The 15,476-nt window shown below is 43.3% G+C and overlaps 1 protein-coding gene across 2 annotated transcripts in view; it reads right to left on the bottom strand.

Moving 5' to 3' along the window:
• The window catches only part of Gdap2 (ganglioside induced differentiation associated protein 2), a 45,988-nt gene that overhangs the window by 18,413 nt on the left and 12,099 nt on the right, over positions 1-15,476 (bottom strand). For both annotated transcript variants that reach the window (XM_052179646.1, XM_052179647.1), the window contains exons 4-9: positions 12,747-12,900; positions 12,411-12,499; positions 8,136-8,212; positions 4,794-4,953; positions 3,496-3,652; positions 470-546 (exon numbers count right to left, since the gene is read on the bottom strand). In XM_052179646.1, coding sequence (XP_052035606.1) covers positions 470-546; positions 3,496-3,652; positions 4,794-4,953; positions 8,136-8,212; positions 12,411-12,499; positions 12,747-12,900 — 714 coding nt within the window. The remainder of the gene's footprint in view (positions 1-469; positions 547-3,495; positions 3,653-4,793; positions 4,954-8,135; positions 8,213-12,410; positions 12,500-12,746; positions 12,901-15,476) is intronic.

Here is a 15,476-nt window from a genome sequence, read left to right on the forward strand (position 1 = left end):
TTTCAGTTGGGGAAGTGCCTCCATAAGATCCAACTGTGAGGCATTTTCTCAATTAGTGATCAAGTGGGGAGGGCCCCTTGTGGGTGGTACCATCCCTGGGCTGGTGCTCTTGGGTTCTATAAGAGAGCAGGCCAAGCAAGCCAGGGGAAGCAAGCCAGTAAGAAACATCCCTCCATGGCCTCTGCATCAGCTCCTGCTTCCTCACCTGCTTGAGTTCCAGTACTGATTTATTTGGTGATGAACAGCTGTGTGGAAGTATAAGCAGAATAAACCCTTTCCTCCCCAACTTGCTTCTTGGTCATGATGTTTGTGCAGCAATAGAAACCCTGACTAAGACATTGTGATATCCAAAGCCTATTGATGTCAGCACAAAACACTGTATTTACAGAGAAAATCAGAGAAAACCAAGTCTCTCACAGCACAGTGAGTCAGATCCTAATTAGCAAGAATAAGTGATCATTTAGCTCACCTGTTTGGTATAACGCTTTCAGAGAAGCAATATCAGACAGGTCTTCAGATCTTGCTTGGCATAACCAGCGATTATAACTAAATAAATAAAGGATATAACGATTATAGCAAACATCTGGAAGTTACTTTTACAGATAGAACCTATTTTTTAATGTTTTTTTCTGACCACAAAGAACTCAGGGTTCATTATAACAAAGAGTTAAGAGGCCACTGCACCATGCAGAATCGTAAACCATTGATAAATGTGCACTAATGAGGAAACGTGTATACAGCCATGACTTGAAAAATTCTCACAGTAAGTAGATTATGTAGATACCTTGCTATAGCGTCAAGTATTCATAACAATATAATTAAAGAATATTCTTATTTTTCCTTACTACAAAAATGGAACAAGAAAAGCCTCAGTTGGGATGCCCTGCCCTGTTCAATATGAAGACTTTTGTCTTGTCTTATCGTATCTTTTGTCCTGTTTGGCTGTTGTCTCTTGGAGACTGGCTCTGTTCTGAAGAGGAAATGGAGGGAGAGTGGATCTGGGAGAGAGGGGAGTTAAGAAGGAGCTGGGAGGAGTGTGTGTGGGACTGTGGTTGGGATGTATTATGTGAGAAGAATATTTTCAATAAAAATAAAAATTTTAAAAAGTTCAATAACTAATGTATTTGGATAAAGCCCATTGCTCCACATGGAAATGCAAGGTTTTCCAGGCCTGGTGCAGATGCCACATCCTGCACTCGGGCATGTCTTTTTGTGTCCTTCACTATAAATGAAGCCAAGCGTTTGTGTGTGCACACAGTGCGAGGCTCTGTCTTGCTAGTCTCTGCTTTACTAGATGTAGTCCAGCATAGCACTGGCTACGTTAGTAAAGACTTAATGAGTACATAATAATCAATGGCACGATGCCTTTGTATGAGAAGTGACGTTAGCTTCACAGGGTGTCCATCCTAACTAATGAAAGGAAACAAAATATTTTAGTAAGATTATCTCTTCCCCATTTTCTAATGTCTTTTCCCCATGTTAATAAATAATCTAAAGACGTTCAAAGCTCTATTTTTGAAAAGTTGCTAGTCTGCTTCCTAACAACTCTACCTTATGCTACCAAATCACTCACGGTGGACCAAACGTGGAGACCGGTCAACAGAAGACCTCGGGCACTTGTCTCCTTTCTCAGGTGTTAGGAAGAACTGCTGCACAGACAGTGATGTGGCACAGCAGGGCAGGGCCAATGAGAACTTATCAGTGACAGGAGAGCTTAGGGATTGAAAATGATAACTAATCAAACATCTCCTTAACAGACAATGGGCTGAAGCCCCTCTGTCCTGGTCTGCTTAAGGGAACCTGGATTCAGTGTGCGAGATACAGTCCTGCTTCCGGAAAAGCGGAAGTATAACTTTCTAAACTCCACCCTGCAATCTTAAGCACTGCAGAGCACTGGCTTCTAGCTCTGTCCTATCATAAACTTAACAGTTATCAGCTTTTCAGTCTCAGGATTTGAGAACCATGAACAACCCATAAGCCATGACATGAACATTTTTAAAAGGCACATACAGAGTCAGAGCACCATGGTTTAGCAAAGGAATCCACTCACTCTACTTAAAAATGTTTGCTAGATGGCACTGCCCTTGACCAAGTTTAGAAATTATTGTTAATTATTTTATTTACATCTCAAATGCTGCCCCTCTCTCCTAGGCTCCCCTCTAGAGAGGATGCACCTAATTCTGTTTAGAAACTACTCAGCCTGTCATTTGGTTCATCCTTTGGAAAACTTGTTCACTGGTTCCCTCTAGTGGTCAATCTGCTTTTTTTCCTCAAATAAATCAGAGTAAAGTGAAGATCTGGGACTGAGGAAACAGAACATTTTAATTCTGGCTGAGGGAGAGGGAGCCATTTTCTTCAAGGCTGTCACCACGGCTATGCTGAACTGAATCCAGTAAATAACCTCCCCCCAAAGCTCATGGCGGCAACCTTATATACGCAGCGGTCTACAAAGCAGAACAGTCAGGAAAGAAGAGGAGGGGCTTCCTGGGAAGCGGTTCAGGGAGAGGAGGAGGGGTGCAGCAGGGTGACAGAGATGAAGGTGATGCAAATATCATAGGAAGCACTCAAGGAAATAAAACTTCTGTTTGTAAGGGACTGCTGAGATGTCCAGTCCAACTTCCGTTCTGTGACTGGAGACCGGCACTACGGAAGCACCCTGTAAACAGTATGATATGCTGTGTCACGTTGTGAGAAAGGACAGCAGCAGAAGCAGGCGTTCTAGATTCAGCAGGTGAGGTTTGAGGGGCATTTGCTTTCATCTGAAACCTGGAGAATGGGTAGGATTGAAGGAGAGAAGACGCTAACTGAAACAAACGGGAGGGGCCACAGCCAAGGCGCAAGGGTGAGACAGACAGGCTTGCCCAGGCCTGAAGAGAGCTGCTATGGCCTGTGGTCTGAAGTCTGCTGAGTTCTGACGGTGAGTTCCACTCTGCAGTCACTCTGATGCTCACGGCCTGGCCTGCCATCCTTTACCAGCCCAATGAGGGAATAGATAGCCATGTACAATTTACTTCTTTTCTTTTAAAAATCGAAAAGTAGCCATCTTTACTATTAATCTTTGGGAAAAGTTCCATCTATGGTTTTAAAAGCATTCATAGAAACACTTGGGGAAAACAGAATGCAAAGGTACACAGGGTAAGTGGGGGAGACATAAAACTCTTCAGCCGAAGAAAACTAACGCAAGGAAAAGGCAGGCAGAAACCTTGTGCTTTCCCACTTCCTAATTTCTGTGCTTAGACCACATGAAGGCGCATCAGTTAGAGCCCAGTGGGGGTAAGAGCTCTGTAAGCAGACACGCATCTGACCACCGCATCCCCGCATCCCCACGCTAACTGACTGAACTTCCGGCTCTGAATCTAAAGAATGCGGACAGGACCTCCTACTCAGCCATCGCTCAGGTTAAACAAAAGGAACTCTGTGTAGAGAGGAGCATGGCAGGTGCCAGAGCCCTGTCCTGACCCACACGATCTGACTATCGGAGCAAGCCTGCCTTACTTTCTTTGATGCTGCTTCTGCAGGGCAGCTTCGGACAACTGTCCCTGGAGGATCAATTTTCTTTGCTTGTCAATATCGCCTTCCATTCGAGCAAAAGCATGAGAACCAATGAAAGACAGATCCACTCCCAAGCCTTCATCCTCATCTTCTTCCTTGTCTGCAACAAAAGGTACCATCAGCAGAGAGCTACAAAAGTAGATAGCAAAACTAACTGTGAGTGCTACAGGGGGAAAGACTGTAAGGCAACAGCAGCAGCAGCAACAACAACACATAACAACATTTATGACTCTGAAGTAATTTAGAAATCCCAAGTCCTGAAATAATGAAGGAAAGGGAAGCAATATGTTCCCTGATTTCTGGTCAGGACAAGCACTGAGTGTGTGTGACAAGTCTCCATCCAAGATCTTATAGATGTGATGGCTGACAGAAGGGCTTCCATCCTAACATACACTCTCTACCTATAACTTTCAACTTACATGAGTATAAAACCTAAAGAAATAACATGGCTATAGTATTCTTATCTTACTATTTAATGCTAACTGTGATTTTTAGAGGAGCGTTAAAACTGCTCAAAACTTGAAACTTTAAGGTGGTAATACACTCAGCTACGGCTTCAACAGTTCTTCATGAGCCTCCCAACCCCATTCAGCTGAGCACGTTGCTATGCCTGCCTGCAAATCCCCAATACAAGTCCTATGCTTTGCTGGCTGGTGCTTACCTATACCCTAGAGTCCTGAAGAGGAAAATTAAGGAAGACAAATGCTGAACCACTGCATACTGCTGGTATAGAAATCACCAGGAAAGTTCCTAAAAAACTGCAAATTGAGTTAGCATGTGACTCAACTACATCATTCCTGAAGATAAACTCCAAAGACTTGGTTAAACATACCAGAGATATCTGCTCATCTGTGTTTATTACTGTATTACTCACAATAGTCAAGATCTAGGATCAGCCTAGATATTTGTAAGAGATGAATGGATAAAGTGTGAGACACACACACATATACACACTAGAGTTTTATTCAGCCATAACAAATGAGATCATGATCGGCAGGTGAAAGACACAAATCTCATGGTTTTTTTCTTATGAGGAATCTAGATTTCATACAGATGTAACACAAAAGAAAGTGTGTGTGGGAGTGAGCACTTCAAGAAGGGCCCAGCAGGAGAACAAGGGTGAGGAGTGAGGCTTGGCTGTGGCAAAGCAAATTCTGCCATGCCTGTATGAAACTGTCAAGGAAACCCACACTCCGTATGTCAATGAAGGAAGCTGAGGAGCGCAGAACCCCAGGACTCACCCTCCGAGGCACCGGGCTTCTCACTTATCCTGATTTGCCGCTCAGGCACCACGGGCTCCCCTTCTGCATTTCCGATGTCTGCGGGCAGGTACGGCAGTGACCGGCTCTCCTCCTTTAACGACCTTGGGAAGTACAGAGGTAGCAGCTTTTGGTAAGTGGCCTGCGTCAGAAAAGTAAGGCGCTGTGTGAAAAACAGTGAAGAGTGAAAGCAAGCCACACAGTGATGACGGTGGCCCCCGTGCCCTGACCACCACAGGCCTCACCACTCCCCCTCAGACTGCAGGCTGTCCGAGAGCCTCACCTGTCCGGCAGGGACAATCAAGCCTCCAGTCAAGTCACAGGAAACCCCACCCTGGTCCAGGTCACCACGGCTGCCACTCCTGCCTGTACTCACATCCTATTGGCTGACTCTTGAGGCACAGTGTTACCCGCTGAAGCTAGTGTACCAGTCTCTATTTGACCCACGTTTATTTTTTTCAGGTTTTTTTTTTTTTTTTTTTTGAGGTGGGCAGGGACTGGTGGTTGGAGAGAGGGTTTCTCTGTATAGCCCTCGCTGTCCTGGAACTTGATCTACAGACCAGGCTGGCCTCAAACTCAGAGATTCACCTGCTTCTGCCTCCTGAGTGCTGAGGTTAAAGGTGTGTACCACCATTGCCTGGCTAGCTGTTCATTTTTTAGAAACATTTCTAACTATTTTCTGAAGGTCTGTTAGTTTTCACTCACTCTTAGAAAAAAAAAGATCCTGTGAGATGGTTTCTTAGATAAAGGCCACAAAGTCTGATGACCTGGGTTTGATCCTTGTGACCTAACTAACACGGGAGAAGAGAACTGACTCCTAAAGAGCATCCTCTAATTTCCGCATATACACCTCCCCCAGCCTCCTCCAAAATAAAATACATAAATAAGCCTAATTTCAAAATAATTAATGAAGGCAATGGAGGTGGGAAATTAAGGATAACAAAATTTAATAACATGATATGAAGATGATGAAACCCATCACTTCGTAAGCTAACTAAAAATTAAAACAGTAACTACAATGTGCTACAATAAAAACTGAGTAAGGTGTACTCTCTTAATGATTTTTACCCTCACTGAGGGTATCAGAGCAGATGATGGTGCTGTAGTCTCCGTGTCTGTTGAGGCCCCCTGTCTCCTCTGCATCCTAGGCATGGCTGCACCATTCCCTAGCATCACTCATCGACTATCCTAAATTACAGGGCTGGAGAGAGCTCAGAGGCTGTGGGCATTTGCAGCTCTTCCCGAGGACCCAGGATCCAGGGCCCACACTGAGCAACTCACAGTTGTCTCTAACTAAAGATCCTTCTAGCATCTATGGGCACCTACACTCAAATGCACATGCATATGCATAAACATGAAATAAATGAATAAATCTTTAAAAAGGAGTAAAATAAGACGGCACACAAAGTGATGGAGTTGAGTATCTCAGTCAATGAAATCCTTTCAGAAATCAGTATTACACACAGAACTATAGCATTTCCTAAACAGAAGCCTGGAGACATGAGGTTTGTATCTTATAGAAACCCAGATAGGCTGGACATGGTGGCACATGCCTGTAATCCTCACACTTGAGAGGCAGAGACGGGTAAATCTATGAGTCTGAGGCTGGACTGATCTACAGTGAGTTCCAGGCTAATGAAGGCTACATAGAGACCCTTTCTCAAAAACAAACAAACAAACAGCAGAAACAAGCAAGTAAGCAAGAAAACACACAGACAACAGGCTTGGCTTGTCAAGGCACCTGCTGTGCAAACCTGGCCACCAGAGATCAATCTGACAGAAGCACAGAGGTGGAAGGAAGGAGACAGCAAAGTCTACACAGCTGCCCTGACTTCCACCCTGCATCATGGCACACTGGGTCCAGGCATGCCGACGCACACATTCGTTACTTAAGTGATGTTCTTAACGGCGCCCAATCACCACTGTCTAACTCCAGAGCACTGGCATCACCTCAACTCAACTCCCCAGCAACCGTTTCCCCATAACTCCTAGTTCCAAAACCTGGGCTGCCACCCATTCTGCCTCAGTGCATGTGACTATTTTCAACATTTCAATAAAGCAGAATTCACTTTGTGACCTTTTATGTCTAGTTTATTCTGGTTAGCATAATGCTACAAGGTTCACTGCCATACAGGTATCCACACTTCATTCCTCCAAGGCTGAAGACTTACTTCCTAGTCTATGTATCCTCAACATTTGCTCCCCATCCATTGTTGACTACTTTCTACTCTTTGGCTACTCTTTGTTGTCTTTGGCGAACAACACTTTTAAATATTCATCTTTATGTTTTAAGTATTTTCCATATATCCTTAAGAAGCTGCCGTATTTCACTGTAACTTCTTATGTGGCCGGCAGATGGCTTTGTGGTATCTCACTGTGGTTTTGGCTTGAGTTTCTATAATAGCCAATGTTGTGAAGTTTCTTTATCATGGTCATTTCTATAATACTTTTTAAGAACTAAGAATTAGTTATGTGCGTTTTCTTTACATTGTGTGTATTCCATGTTTTTTCATCTTCAAACTTTACTCGCTAGCTAAGGAATGCTGACCTTCTCAGGACCACCTGACTCCTAAAATCAGTATCAACTTACTCTAGAATATGACTTGTCTGTGAAAACCACCCAGCCACCATCCTCCTCCTCCTCCTCCACTTCCCTATTTTAGCAAAGCTCTGAGAAGGGAAGTGTCTGATGAAGGGTACAAGCAGAACTATCAGAAGCTGAGCACGACACAGTACTCTCAAACTAAGGACACCCAGGGAGATAGAAACAAAGATCTGACTTTCTACATGGCCCAAGTTTAAATAAGTCCACCGCACACAAGAAAACACATAAACCTGCCAAGCATTGGCTTGGCTACTACCTGCACCCAGTCAAGCAGATGACGAGGCCTCACCAGCAGAACAGAGATTTTCCAGCTATGGTCCTAAACCCTAGAGACCTAGTACTGAGAATACAAGGTGACAGTGCAGGCAGCAGGCAGAACTACCAACCTGTGTCACTTCCCTTATGAAGACAGCAGCTGAGATGTAAAACTGAACCAAACTCTCCCGTTTAGCTGGGTGGTGCATGCCTGTGATTCCAAACCTTGAAGCAGGAGGACTTGGCAGTCAGTACAGCGTGGTTTACACTGGTCTGTCAGGGTTCCTTCTACACTGCTTTAGTTTCATCATATGTCTTCTTCAATGAATGAGCATAATCCCACTACCATACATTTATTTAAATCATTAGATTTATCTGCTTCAGAGTCAGTGAACAGACCAGGACCACAAGGTTACACAAGTGGGGTTAAGACTCAAACTAAACAAAAAGTATTAGTAAAATACCTCTTCGAGTTCTGAGACGGCAAACACTACTTTTTCAATGGTTTCCCCATGGATCTCCAGGAAGCGCCTCACAGTACCTAAGGAAGAGAATGGGAAGATAGTCAATGTCAAAGTCAAGCTTTGATCTCTGTAACAGGCCACCCTTCACCTCATCAGCCACTGCTCAGTCACCCACCACCAGAAAAGCCTGGCACACGCCCCTCATATGCCCTCTCAAGCCTGGAATGCTTTCCTTCAGAGCAGCTGTGGCAGACCATTTTCACAGGTCCCTTTATGGCACATCTGCTCTGCTCTCAGCCCTTCACTGGCCCTAAGGCGACATGGCTTTATTATACTTGCTGCCCTAGTTACAGTGTCTGTGACAGTGGCTGGCTACAGAAGATGCTGAGTCCAGACTTCTTTCCTTTATCCAGCATGTTCTGTATTTCTCTGGGGCTTCCCTTTGGCCAGAATGATCTAGCACAAATACAAAACACAGTGCCTTTGGATTCATTCAGTTACCCTGTGAGGCGTCCCACTCAGCCTGTTTCCCGCTCCCAAAACCAAAGTTATCTTTTTCCTGGTCTCTATCCCATGCTAAGGTGTGTGCACCATTGTACACGTGCACCATGGCACGTGTGCATAGATCAGAGGACAACTCGCAGGGCTTAGCTCTGTCCTGTGCCAGGGTTCCAGGGTGGACTCAGGCTATCAGGCCTGGCAGCCAGCACCTTTACTTGCTGAGCCACCTCACCGGCTCTGCATTTCCTCTGGCATTCTCATTATTTTTTATTTCAATCCACACTGTCATGTGGTTTCTGTGCACAATCTTTTAATTCTGCTGGCATGTCAAATATCCATCCTTCCTCTATCAGCTGCTTTCAAGTTCTTAATGCTTACACACATTTTGGCACTAACTTATTGGCTGGTCTCTTTCATTTCCAAGGCTACAACTTTTGCTTCTTGGGTAATCTCTTTACAGTACCTTCCGTAGGAGATACTTCTAATGTGGTTGTACTCCTTTAAGTTAAGGTTCAAAGCTCCTGCGTTAAGGTTCAAAGCTCCTGAATGACTTGCCACACTGCCCTTGCTAACACCTCTTAAGTCCTGTTTCCAATGGTTCCTCCGCATGTCGTCTATTATCATGTTTCATGATGCCCTACCCAGTGGGAGGTCAGTTCTGACCAGAAAACATGGTTCCTCCACTCTCTTCTGGTGTTAAGCTATGTTTGTGTAGAACTCTACCCCTCCCTGTGCCCCACTATACAGAATCTTCTGCACCCACCTTAGTTCAAGTTCAAGTTCGATTTAGGGCTTTTCAAGTTTCCAATAGGTGTAATGAGATATTGTCCTATGGTAAATTGGGAAGCCTCTGAGAGCTTTTGAGCATCCTTCTATCTGTAAACTTCTTACAGCTACAATGTGGATTTATTTAAAGTCAGGCATATTTTATGTTAACACTATACTAATTGAAGTCTAGCAGAACATGGTTATATAACATGCACTCATCAAAAGCAACTAATAACTAAATTAATACTTTATGACCCGCATTGGTAAGTAATATAGTCCAAGGATGTAGTACAGTAGACTCATTTGTTGATAAAGATCTGTAACTTTGCTGCTCTAGGTGCAAGACTGCTTTTCTTCTGGTCTGCTTTCAACCGTTTCCTTAAAATAGCATCCTAAAATAAATTCTTTTATACTATCTACATTACATAAAAATTTGACACTCATATGTAATTGTCTCTAAACATAATTACTGTATATTTCCTATGGAAGGTAATGCCAAGTAGTAATCAAATCAAATTCTCTCAATGGTGCTCAGTTAGAAAGAGACTTCTGCCAGGAAGAGGAATGAGATTGACCTCATGACTCAAAGATTTGGCACTTCGGTCTACACTGTTCCTTCCAGCTGCAGCTGGGTACTCTGCTTGGCAGCCAAACAGGATGTCACATGCTTTATATTTATGAAGACGCTTTAACTAGTGAAAGTGACATTCAGGACATTAACACCTTCAACACCAAAGCGTGGACGACTAGAACAAGCACCATGGGCTTCTTGCTGCACTGCTGGCTGCTCTTGGACAGGACAGAGTACAGCAGGCCAGTAACTCAAATTCTTTTTGAATAAGTAACCCAGTAATTTTACTTCACTGTTGATGTTTATGGTTTTTCAAAGGCTTTATCTGTACATGAACTAGGGGGAAAAGATACTATAAAAAGTCTTAGTATACTGGTCAAGAAGCTATTAAGTTTTTGTATAAAAATGTTTTGCTAATAGTTTAATAAGCAAGAAAACTCTTGATTTGAAAGACATATGTCAATGGATTCACTTTTAGCAAGCATGCACTATAAACGTGTACAAACCAGTCATTATTTTCAAATTCCAGAAGTATACTATTGTCTCTATGTGTTCTGAATGAGATGCTCTATAATTCTCCCACATGTAAGGTCTAGGTGAAATGGCCCTGAGCCAATTTGACTAGCTCAGTTTTAAGAGTGACTTGCTTCCTTTCTGCCAATTACATTCTTAGAAGTAATCTTCCCACTATTGATCTTTATCTGTTATTGGAAAATTACTCTTAAAACTGGGGTGGCCTAAGGTATTACTATGTAGTAAAACAACCCTTTAGACCATTTCCCCAGAACAATGCACATAGGGAATTTACATAGTATCATCTAAGGAGGGTGTGCAGGCACTGTTCCTAGTAATGAGAACCTCTTTAACAGACAGTATTATCTCAAGGTAACCGAAGCCCCTCCCTGGAAACATGCTTACATCTGGCCGTCGGAGGTTAGGATTCTTACTCATCACCTTTATGAGGACTGTTAAGCTCTTGGGATAGCTTTTAAAGTCTGTATTTCTGATAAGGGACGGCAACATTCTTTTGATGGATGCACAATGTAGGTTATGATGATTGCCCAACCCCTGTGAAGAACTCTTGCTCAAAAATGCATTGCAGCATAAGACCACTGTGGGAGCCCCTCAGGTACTTGAAGATGAGCATCATATCTGCACACCACTGATGTTTCAAGCAAATGTCCTCGCTTTTCAATGTCTGTGACTGTGACCTAAAATACACTGAGGACATGGACTCCCAAGCTGAGTACTAGTTTTTATTTCTGGGAACTAAACTCAGAGACCTATACATCCTTGGCACATACTCCATCACTGACCTACGTCCCCAGCCCAACACTGCACGTTTATACAAACTTCTATACATGTCAGTTTGGAGTCAGTGATTTTTAATCTGAAGCACACAGTTTTATATTAAAGGAGTACTTCTGAATGGTACTGTCTATTGGATGATGCTTTTGTGCACTGTATATTCAAATGCTGATTTCTGCGCTCAGAGATCTAGTTGCTGTTCAGATGTTGGTATTGTCATTATTATAAAGCATCTCCCAAGCTAATATATTGTAAAGCACTGTTTTCCATCACCTTCTGATTGGCTAAAATAAAATGCTTATGGTCTATAGCAAAAAGCAGAATAGTAAGGTAAGGTGGAACTTTTGGAAGACAGATGGAGAGAGAGAGATAGACAGAGAGAGACAGAGAAAGAAGAAGGAGGAGAAGGAGGAGGAGGAAGAGGAAAAAGAAGAGGAAGAGGACGAACGAGATAAGGGAGATTTAGCCAGGTAGACAAGAAGGAAGAAGCAGTCCAGGAAGGAAGGAAAGGTAACTAACAAGCCATGTGGCAGAACTAAGATCAGTAGGAAACAATGCCTGGCTATAAGGCCAAAAGCTTATAAATAAATAGTCTCCATGTCACTATTCAGGAACAGGGGTGGGCATAGTTACAGCTGTCTAAATAGAAAAATACTATGCAAATATATTATGAATTTGTTTTTGCTACATTTTTATATACTGGTAAAATTATTCTTTTTTTTTTTTTTTTTTTTTGGTTTTGGATTTGGTTTTTTTGAGACAGGGTTTCTCTGTATAGCCCTGGCTGTCCTGGAACTTACTCTGTAGACCAGGCTGGCCTAGAACTCAGAAATCCACCTGCCTCTGTCTCTGCCTCTGCCTCCCAAGTGCTGGGATTAAAGGCATGAGTCACCACTGCCCGGTGTAATACTCATTACATTAATTATATTTTCTAGTCTGGTATCATTTTCAAACTTAATGAGCAAGTCCTGTAAGCCTTTATGACTAGGTATAAATTACACCATACTAACTGCATCTAGAAATGCAAAGTCTCCCAGAATGCCATGATGCTCTCTGGTTAGAACTCTGTCTAGTAATGGAAGATGCTAAGACCTTGATGTATGTGTGGTACCTCCAGCATTACTTACGAAGAGCAATGTGCGTTGCATCTTCTAGCGGATAACCTCGCTTTGCAGAATTGATGACACAGAAGCCAACAGAAGACATGGACTGTTCTCTGCAATCAGACAGAAAACCCAAAAGTTGTACTAAAACAATTCTCTACATACATAACCCATAAATACTCTCAAAATGCAAATGTGCATCTCTCCTTCCCCACCAATAAATTTACAATAGTCAACTGTATTGATAGTTACATTAATGTAACATCTAACCATACTCTGAGAGATACTATCTGAGCCCTTCAGAGTTTGCTTCCCACAGTGAGGCCTCCTCTCTGACAGCATGTGGGGAACAGGCCGTACTTGGCCAGCTGAAGCACGTTTCTGTAACAGCTGTACAGGGAGCTCTCCGCTGCAGTGCGATAGCGACTCTTGTACTTAGGTCCCACTGTGTGAATGATGAACCGAGCAGCTAGGTTGAAGCCTTTTGTCAACTTTGCTTCACCAGTTCGGCAACCTGGAAACAATGGGGACACATAAAAGCCTGTAAACATAAAAGCCTGTAAATATTAGGAAAACACAAATATGCAAGGCATACAGCATTGCATTAAGAACTGTGAGGAATGTCATCTGAAAACAGGAATCCAAGCACCCACGTCTGGTCCTTCTGTTCTTGTGGCGCTGAGATGGAGCAGGTATAAGCACAATCTTATATTACAAGATGCGCCCAGAGCAGAGAATTATCCAGGTTTTTGAAGGGAGAAAAGCCAACAGTCTATGGATGACCAGTTTAGCAAAGGGAAGAAATCTAGCAGCCTACAAATGGAGTAAGAGGTACGAAGCTTTGCAAAGGGCAGAGTCAGACTTAAAACAAATTGCTTCATTTAAATCCAGAGTCCAAAGTGTTTATGTGTAAATTCTGGGCAGGTTTATGGCCTCCCTGCTTTGATTTCCTACTCATGGGAAATACTGGCCTTAGAGGATCACATGAGCCAAATTATACAAAGTGCACAAGTGCAGCAGTGGCTATTGTTATTGTTATTTCTGGAGTACACTAGAAAGACTCATAATTACTTGCCAGACCATGCTGTGATGTGGGAAGAGACGGCTCGGCTATGCAGTCAATCAAAACCACAGCAACCCTCCTCACACTAGCATGGCAAGGTATATTTTCTTTGCCACTGATGCAACAGGACAGAAGAGTATTCCCTGGAGATGTTGGACAAGAGTCTCTGGGATCCAGAGACACACACAAGTGCAAAGAGGAGCTTCAGTTGAGGCACTGAAGCTGTCAGGAAAAGGCCTAGCTGCTTGCCTCCATCAGTTGTCTAACATGGATATCCAAAGACAAAGACAAGAATGAGTTGAGTCTGATAATCAAAGCAACCCTTCAGTTCCCCAATAGAACCATAGGATGTCTGTTCTTCCTGAGACCGGCCAACCAATAGCATTGCTAAGGAGTAAATTCATGCATGTCCCTCCCACTTCCTATGTTGAAACTTCACGGTGGCATGTGGTGGCATCAAAGCATATATCTTTGGGAGGTGAGAGAAATGAGATGAGATCTTGTTGGAATCCTCACAGATAGGATGAATGTCTTTTCAACACAATCCAGAGACTGCTTCCTCTAAGGAGGCCCAGAAACCCTCAGAAGATCCTGATCTGCCACCATCCTGAAACCAGACTTCCAGATCCCAGAACTGAGAATTAAATACTATAAGCCATACCTCATCTGTGCCCTGTCAGCAGCTTGAATGCACTAAGCAGTCAAGCATGGTGACCCACAGCTGTAATCCCAGCACTTGAGAGGACAAGTCGGGGTCCAAGTTAAAGACAGATTGGACCATACATAGTAAGTTCTAAGCCAGTATGGGCCACATAAGACACAATCTTAAACAAGCAGGCGAATAAGTAAGACAGGCACAAAACATGCCTCATCAGCTTTTCAGTTCCTCCTCAAACACCACTAGCACTGAAGGATCCCCAGGAAGTGAGGAAGTAGACAAAACAAACTGATGTTCCTGATATACAACAGGCAGCATAGAAACTTACAAAATGACCAGAAGTCCTGACGCTAGAAACGCAACGCAGAGACATGCGAGAGGATGCAAGACCTCTGAGTCAAGACCAGAATGCTGTTTTTAAAAACTATAGAAAGGGCAGAAAACAGCACTAATGCATATTTGCTACAGACTACTGAAACGGTAAGAACAGCTTCAATAGGGGTTGAAACTACAGCTGAAGAAACCAAGCAGAGAACAAAACAAAAGAAATGAAGAGATAACAACAACAACAAAAAGGAAGACAGACCAAGAAAATACAGCTCCCAGTGAGATTTCTTCTAAGAAAGAACTAGGGAAGAAAACAAGGATCTTCCCAGAACTGAGCACCTCACTCCTCACTCCCTCGTGATCTTCGGAGGTTGCTAAGGAGGAGGGACAGAGCAACTAACAAGCAGTCAGTGACCTGAAAGCCTCAGGTGGCCTGGGACACTCTGGACAAAGGGGAGTGACTGACAGCACCCACGGGAGCCTCTGAATGGAAACTCCACAGACTAAACCTGCTGCTATTTACTTTTAGCCTGTAGGGGAACTGACCTGCAGATAGACTCTTCTGTCTTCCGGTCCACCCCCACTCCCACCCCCAGTTTTTCATCCTATAAACCTCCAAAACCTCACACCACATGTGCACAGTCTCCCTTATGTGCAGAGTCTGCAGACCTTCATTCGTTCTGATTAAAGGGCACTTGTGCTTCTGGAGATTCTGGACTTCTGTCAATCTGTATCTAACAAGGATGTGTCCTGACTGAATATAAGATTTCAGTAAAATAACCTCAAAGGACATTTCTGGGCAATTGGAAATGTTACCTTGAGTTTAGGCTTAGATCTAATGTCTGAAGCCAAACAGCAGAACGCATCTTCTGAAGAACATGCTATGTGTACCACACTTGGAAGCAGTGCATATGTAATTACTGTTTCTAAGAATACGTGCATACCTTCATACTACATCTGGAAAGAGCCAGAAGTGGTGATATTTGAGTGGTGGGAATATTATGGTTTTAGTTATTTTAGCTTGTATGCTATATTGGTTCCA

This window comes from Apodemus sylvaticus, chromosome 4, assembly GCF_947179515.1.
Source record: "Apodemus sylvaticus chromosome 4, mApoSyl1.1, whole genome shotgun sequence".
Taxonomy (NCBI): domain Eukaryota; kingdom Metazoa; phylum Chordata; class Mammalia; order Rodentia; family Muridae; genus Apodemus; species Apodemus sylvaticus.